This window comes from Kogia breviceps, chromosome 1 (assembly GCF_026419965.1).
Source record: "Kogia breviceps isolate mKogBre1 chromosome 1, mKogBre1 haplotype 1, whole genome shotgun sequence".
NCBI classification, from domain to species: Eukaryota; Metazoa; Chordata; class Mammalia; order Artiodactyla; family Physeteridae; genus Kogia; species Kogia breviceps.
This window is the reverse complement of record NC_081310.1, coordinates 34464829-34472810: the sequence shown is the minus strand read 5'-3', so window position 1 is coordinate 34472810 and position 7982 is coordinate 34464829. Positions and strand designations below refer to the sequence as shown.

The window sequence follows — 7982 nt, the reverse complement described above, 5'->3', positions numbered from 1 at the left end:
TCTGCTTTGTTAACAAGCTTCCCAAGAGCTTCCTATGCACTTTGAAGTTTGAGAGACAATGGCCTACACAATCCTACACATCAAAAGGGCTGGAGTAATAGAGAATATCACAAAATCTGCACCAAAGATACTGGTGTTTATAGGTGCTGCCAGTGCCCTGCCCATAACCCTTGAGTCTTACTTGTGTCACTCAAGACAGCCAGCCTCAATTGTGTCTGCATGACCTTCTGGGGTTTTCCTCCAAGCCTCAGATGGGACTCTGCCTGTGCTCATGGCAGACAAGAAGTACCAGGGAATTAACTGCCCCAACTCCACCACCCCTATGCTCTTAACCAATGACTGGTTGGAACTAGGGTATAAATCCTCCAGCTGTATGACTTCTTGGATGGGTGCTTGTGAGGTTTGTGTTCTCCACTGTTTTCCAGAGATCTCCTACAAGATTATGTTCCAGTCATCCATGGCGGTGACTGGCTTACTACGTCACCCTTTACATGTTCTTTCCTGTCTTATTCCCCCACTTTTCTCTGAATATTTCCTGCTTGCCTTTTTATACTATTGAATATTTGCATCTGAATCCTTATCTCTGGGTCTGCTTCTGGGAGAGCACAAAACCCGACAACATTTAGCTAAAAACCCAATTGTAGCACTTACCTCTTAATGTGCTAGGCTATCATATTTCTCTCTCCACCACTTCACTAAGAGAGCCGTTAACCGCTGAACTAATTTTAACTATCTATGCAGGTGCATATTGAGAAAGTACATGCCAAACTGTGTGGCAGTTGCTCCGTGGCTGCTTCTTAGTCTATCAACTTCAGCCCTCTTTCTTAATGAAGTTAGGAGGATAAGGAGGTGAACTCAGTAAGACGTGGGTCAAATTCTGACTCTGCTGTCTATTAGTTTTGTAACCTTGGCAAGTTTCTAAGCATCTTTAGGCTTCCCTGCTCTCATCTATAAAAATAAGAATAAAATCTACCTCAGACACTTGGTGAGAGGATTAAATGGAAGAATAAATGTGGAGCTTGATCCATAAAAGGTTATCAAGAATGTATGTTTGCTCTTCCCCTTCCTCAGGTTCCCTTATTTCCTGAAGGTATGGTAGCCCCTCTAGTCCCTGGGGGTCTATCACTTTATCTGAACTTGATGGTTCTTGTTGATCATGCCATTCATGTTTATTTCCATAAAAAACTAACAATACCTACTAAGAGCTAATGTCTAATGTCTGTTCTACAATGAGATTGTAGATTTCTTCATTGCGACTATATCTTAAATTCATGTATATATCTCTGATATTATGCCTTACACATTGGGGATGCTTGGTCAATATTTCTGTTGACTTGTTAATGAATCAGTGATCATTAGCAACTTCAAATTAATGATCTATATTTGATCTTTGCATGCTATATCAAGATTGTGTAGTTGACACCAGCGCTTGGCAGTGCTAAACTTCTCTGGACCTGGCAGGGAAGGATGAAAATCAACATCTCATTCCTCCGAGGATGGTTGGAATTCCCAGAAAGTTCAAGATGTAAAGGGTGTAAGGTTTGGCAGAAAGTACTTTTCAGAACTTCTTGACAAACATAAATGCCATAGAAGGACAAAGACCTTGCTGGAATCTTCTGCCAAATGGTCATGGTTTCTTTTTTTTTGAATCTGAGTGCTTTATTTACACACAAAAACAACATTAAAACACCGGGACCTACACCTTCCAACCGCAGAAGGGCTGAATATTTGTTCTCGGAAAATGAAAGCAATTGCAATAATATGAATTAACCAATGGAGCCTTGTGAGAAAACTTAAATCAACTCTGAAAATAGTTCTTCTAAGTGTCTCAGTTTCTGAATTTCCACCACCCCCGGGGCTGACAGTTGGCTACATCCCAAGAGGTAACAGGACCTAGTTCCACTACTGGGGGAAATGAATACTGTAAACAGGACTTGGGGGCAGCCCTGGACTCACGAGGCGAGGGGACTGTTCCTAATGGTCATTACACTGCTAACATGTTCCTTTTTTAAAAAGTTATCCACCTCCTCCCACCAGAGCCCATTTCCAAGATGCTGACTGGGCCTCTTCAACAATAGCTTCTGGAAAGGGTTTCTCCACAGCGGGTCTCCTGCAATGTTCTGCTCCTGCTCTGGAGGATGCTCTGAATCAGTTCACCAAGATGAAGTTAGACTTGCAGTGAGCTATAAACTCTGTCACAGGGTCGTGTTCACCTTCTGTTTTAATGGTGCCGGCGATGCTGTCGTTCTCCAGGATAGGAAGGAAAAACTGCACGAAGTCAGAGGTGTAGGGGGGTGCGATGACGTCGAGCACCTCAGTCACAAAGTGGCGAATGAGGGAGATGTCAGTGTCCAGCTTCTCCAGACACTTGTGGGCCACGGGGAGCACGTAGCCCTGGCTCAGCAGGTGCACCATCCTGTCCAGAAGGGTCTTCTTCAACGCGAACTGCTCCATCACGTCCAGCTGGGAGTGCTCCGTCTCGAAGAGCTTCACCAGCAGCTGCAGGACCTGAGGGTGGAGGAGCTGGTAGCAGGTGCTGATCTCGTCCAGCAGTGCCAGGTGCACCGGGGTGTGGTCCGTCTGCAGCTTCTTTTTTTTTTTTTTTTTTCGTGGTACGCGGGCCTCTCACTGTTGTGGCCTCTCCCGCTGCGGAGCACGGGCTCCAGACGCGCAGGCCCAGCGGCCATGGCTCACGGGCCCAGCCGCTCCGCAGCATGTGGGATCCTCCCGGACCGGGGCACGAACCCGCGTCCCCTGCATCGGCAGGCGGACTCTCAACCACTGCGCCACCAGGGAAGCCCCGTCTGCAGCTTCTTGATGGAGACAAGGGATGTCAAGAATATGGTGGTCTCACTGCAAAAGCTGTCACTTGGCTCCTCACCCCTAAGAGGAAATCTATTCTAATGTGTAACTGTTTACTTATTTTCCTGCTTCCACCCATCAGGCCCAATCCCTGCATTATATTACCGATTCTTATTACTACATCCTGGAAGGCGTCCTGAAAGCTCCCTTTTATGTTGTTTTGTAAAAAACGCATGTGATACCTTATTCTTTTTCATTCAGATTTCTTTCTGCTTCCCCTAATAAATTATTTTGCAAAATAATTTCCATGACTGCTATTTAAATTTCAAATGCTCTTGCTTCCTTTTACAAAATCAGGTCCATTTGCAACTTTCCAACTTTGTTTTATATTCTGTAATTTCTGGAGACACGACCAAACCACAGCTTTCTTTGACTACATTGGTGCAATCAAGTATTTAAATTATAACCAATAATAATTATTACCAGTTTTATGAAAGAATCTCTTTGATTCTGGCTTCCTTTGTGCCTCCACTTGCAACTCAAGAGACTTTTAAAAAGGCTACCTCTTTTCTCCACCATTCCCTTCTCCAGGCCTAGAAGTGCTTTTGTTCTTAGCAGTGTTCTTTCTGCCTGTCTTTCAAGTTAAACTCGGGGAAAAGATCACAGTTAGTGATTATTTTTTACCTAGGAGGGAAAAAAAGCTAATGATCTGTGTATACTCGGCCACAATCATAGCACGTTCCCTAAGAGTTAAGAGCACACTTCAGCTGTCAGGACAACATATATACCTGGTCCCACACAGCTTCAGGATCTTTCTGTCACAGAACCACTATGTGTGTTATACGGTATGGATTCTGAAGTAACCAGAACTAGGCAAGGTGAATAGACTTCTTGAGGGTTTCCCTAAATTGTATATGAGCCACTAAGAAGTAATAAAGGGTATCATCTTGCTTAAAAATCCAGGAAGTTTTTGATGGGGGTGGAAGCATTCTATAGATTTGGCACTCAGCACGACCACGGAGGTTGAGTAATATAAATAGTAGAGCTCTGAAGAATATGGGCCTGGTTTCAATATCACATTCTGGTCTTACGGTCCAGCAAAGTACAATAAGTTGAGGCTCAGGAAAATGAACTACAATCTGGGGAACATATGAAGAATTATCAGGGAGTGATTTATGTACTCATCTTGGTAATGATAAAAGTGTTGGGTGAAGAGCAATATATACAGGGAATCTATCTTGTCCTATTGTGATCTGTAATTGTGTTCTTTTCTCACAGCTTTTATGTACCAAACCCAGGTGTCAATTATAATGACAGTTTTCATGTTCACTTAAGTGAAGTTCCAGACCTTCCCTGGGTCACTCAGTTCTAAAAGTTGTCTAGGCCAAAAAGCTTTGCCTAAATGAAGCTTGCATTATTTTTCTGCCCTATAATTGTAAAGGATTTTTTTAATCGCATCAAACAGCAGTTAAGATATTATCCAGCCACTTTGTCTTGGAAACATTCTCCATGAAGTGACTAATGATGCATTCCTAATAAATAACACTCCAGAGAAAATAAGGTACATGTTTCCTAAATGTTAAACTCCACTTCTGTGGTCATTAGAAGAAAGACGTCTATATGAAACCTTATTTTTTACCTCAACTCCTGGGAAGACTCAGGGTATTTTTAAATAATGGAGGAAGGAATTTATAAAAATCAAGTCTTTCTTTCCTTATAAATACTAGATTAGAAAAAGAGCAAAGGACCTTAAAAGCCAAAACAAAACTATCAAATCAGTTCAAAAAGATTAAATTTCCTAAACTTAGAGAAGGTGGAATTAATGTTCATGTCCTCCATTTCATAAACTTTCTGGTAATTTAACCCATTAGAGGAAAAGTTATATTTTTTTGTAATTTGGTGCATTTTCTCATGTAATATGGTACAATGATTAGATTCAAAATGAAGGATAAATTCTGGTAGAAATATCTGTTTACACCTTTCTGAGGCTAGGTTGAATGAAAGTTATATCTTACACATGGATTCTTGGTCCCATGAACTATTTCCTTTCCGGAAGTCTTTGTGCTTCCTCACCGTGGTGTTGCTTGAGATGCCTTCAAAGACCCCTATCCCACCATCATAAGATAGTTTCCAGTCCCAACCTCAGCAATCAGTTGATCATCAAGGTTTTGAAGAAAACAGGATGGTATCAATCACTTTGTATGAGAACCTTGTGAGAAAATGTTCCAGAAGAATTATATTCCAGTGCAAAGGGCTTACAGGACAAGGGGGATTAAAGAGAAGCTGTCCGTCATCTATCTCAGCTTGAGAATTAAGTAAGATAAGCTTGGGAAAATGTCTGGCACACAGAAAATTCTCAACAGATGTTGGTTTCTTTTTACCTTTCTCAGAGCTTCGTAGTTTTATGCAAAAGTTGCCGATGACACATGATGTTCACTGTTGTTATTTAAACCAAATTTCATGTGAGAACAATAGTATCAAAATGGGAAGAAATTTTAAACTATCTTCTTTTGACCGATTATAAGTGGCAGTTTGGAGTGAAAGTGTACTTTAAAGATATTTTCAAGACTCTTAATATATATAGGTAAAGTTATATGTACACGTCTATATGTGTTTGTTTATCATTAAGAGATCTCCCACAAAATATTATACCAATTCATAATCCTATCTGCAGTGTATGCAAATGCTCATCTCTCAAAAGGAGACCATTTCAAAGCCAAATAAACAATAACTAGAGAGAATTCAATGCAGAGAATTAAAAAGTTGTAAAGCAAATCAGTTTTCTTTTCCTACCACATATTTGAATGACTGGGGAGAATGCCGAGGAAGGGAGACTAAATAGACATTTTCTACACACATCAGATTTTGGTCACATTCTTGAGAGGAAAATATGAACAGAGCATTGAAACGTTTGTGCCTTCAGAAAGCTGGTAAGACGTAATGGCACAAGAGATGATACGTGATTCTATGCATGCCATCACGTAGCTCCTTCCCTCCCTTTGCCCACAGAAAATGACAGGACTTGGCCTGCTTACAGCTCTGGATATATGGGGATGATGTTCCCCACATGGCCAAAGGGAAATGACTCAGACATCTGCATTCCTGAGGCCAGCTGAGTGGCGTGGTCTTTGTGAATTTCTGAAAGTTTGAATCAAGGTAGCCATGGGAGTGTGTTGCAGAAGATTAATTTGAAATTGTTTTTCTCCAGGTTTAGAATGCACAAGTCGTTTTAGTAGAAAAAAGTGGTTGCCAGGCACATTGACCATTTTTCTATGTGGGTTTGTCACATCATCTTTCTTCAGATAATATTTCTTCAGATTATTGAAAAGATATGTGAGTTGTATTTTTAAGTCTTTTAAAAATTTAAGCAAAGAAGAATATAAAATCTCCAAGAAGTTCATCACCCAGAGATAGAGTATCATTGTTTCCTTTATGGTGTATTTACTTCCAATCTTTGTGTGTGTGTGTGTGTGTGTGTGTGTGTGTCTTTGTGTTTCTTTTACATAATTAAAACCATATTGTGTGCACAGTTTTATGTCCTACTTTTTCACTTAAATATAATATTGTGATAAAACATTCTTTGGAAACTTGTTATTTAATGGATGTCTACTATTTCACTGTATCAATATTTATTGTATCAAGAAAATATTTAAATTATTTTAAATTTTCCTATTGTTGAGTGTTACATTTTCTTCCATTATTTTACTAACATGAATAGCACAATGATGAACATCTTCTAACAGAAATCTTTGCTGCATTTCTGATTGTTTCCCTAAGGTATGTTTTTCAAGAAATACACGTTTGTTATTTCTAAGAAAAGGAACTGATGACTAAAGCTGGAACCAAAAAGTTTTTTTCTCTTATTTCATTTACTTTCTACCTGTGTCTTATAGGGCCACCATTTCTTTATGGATTCTAGTTTTTGTTTGTTTGTTTTAACACTATAGGCATTGTGTTAATGACCTCTCAGCTTCTAGAAGATTCTTCTAGCTCAGCTCTCTCCTCTTGACTGATCATTATCTCAAATCCCCACACCCGTTTGCCAGGCATAAAATGTTCTCCATGGACTGGCGCTTCTTTCAGGACAGCCATCTCTCTGATCCTCAAGTTTCCTCCAACCACACCTGATACATCCTGCTTGGACGCTGAGGCCACTTCCAGTGATTCAGGTCCTTCTCCCTCAGATCTCAGATTTGATCCCAGCTTGGCTCACTTGTAATGAAAAACCAAGAGTGTGGTTCCCCAGAGTCTTCATGACCGCACTGCTTTCCAATTCTGCCCAGCACAAGGCTCACACCTGCATAGCATTTACGTTGAAGCCGAAAAGACAAACACCCTGAACATGTCCAGAGAGCCAGTGATGGGGAAAACCATGAAACTGGTTGAAATTTATGAATTATTACTCTTGAAAATGAAACCAAGAAGAAGCAGAGCTACTGTGCACGTGAAGCCCATGTGAAATGCAGTGAGCTGTACTGGATTGAGTTTGAAATTTAGTATTAAGAGACTGAAGTTCTGTTTCAGTTATGTGATTTTATGAGAGCAGTTTTATCTTCTTGGGCCTGCTTCTACCCTATAGAAAATAGAAATTAATATTCCCCACTCCCTCACTAACACAATATAATCTTTGAAAATGTAAATATTCATACAAAGTGTTTTGTATTCCTCAGAGAAAAAGGAGTTAACAGATGGCTATTTTTCCTAAAACTAGAACTCAGATAAATCTGGTGTTGCATTCGGCATTATTGTCTAAATACATGACAATAATTTATTGTTGGCATAGAGCTTCTTGGTGACATGAGGCATGTCTAGAAGTACCATCTCCTTTAAGATATATCCAACTAGTGTACATCAATTACCTGCTGCTGCTCAAGGAACTGGCTTTTCTTCCACGTTATTTAGTCTCCACTTTTGCTTTAGTTCCTCTGCCAGGGATACACAACCTAATATCTCATTATTATTGAGGTCATGAGCATCCGTTATTCATTCCAATAAAGGTAGAAATCTTTGTCTCCAGGCTGAAGCTTGTATAATTACAACAATTAGCATTTATTAAGGTCTTACAGTGTGCAGTGAACTGTGCTAAGAGCTTTATAGACATTTTAACATTTAATCCTCACAACCACCCTTTGAAAAAAGGACAGGTCTGTTTCTAGTTTTGCAGATGAAGAAATTGAGGC

General features: G+C 40.1%; 1 protein-coding gene across 1 annotated transcript in view; it reads right to left on the bottom strand.

Moving 5' to 3' along the window:
- Nucleotides 1–2148: 2148 nt before the first annotated feature.
- LOC131752068 (negative elongation factor D-like) overlaps nt 2149–7982 on the bottom strand; it is a 32497-nt gene continuing 26663 nt past the window's right edge. The window contains exon 3 of the mRNA XM_067024512.1: nt 2149–2589. Within this exon, the coding sequence (XP_066880613.1) occupies nt 2149–2589 (441 nt within the window). The remainder of the gene's footprint in view (nt 2590–7982) is intronic.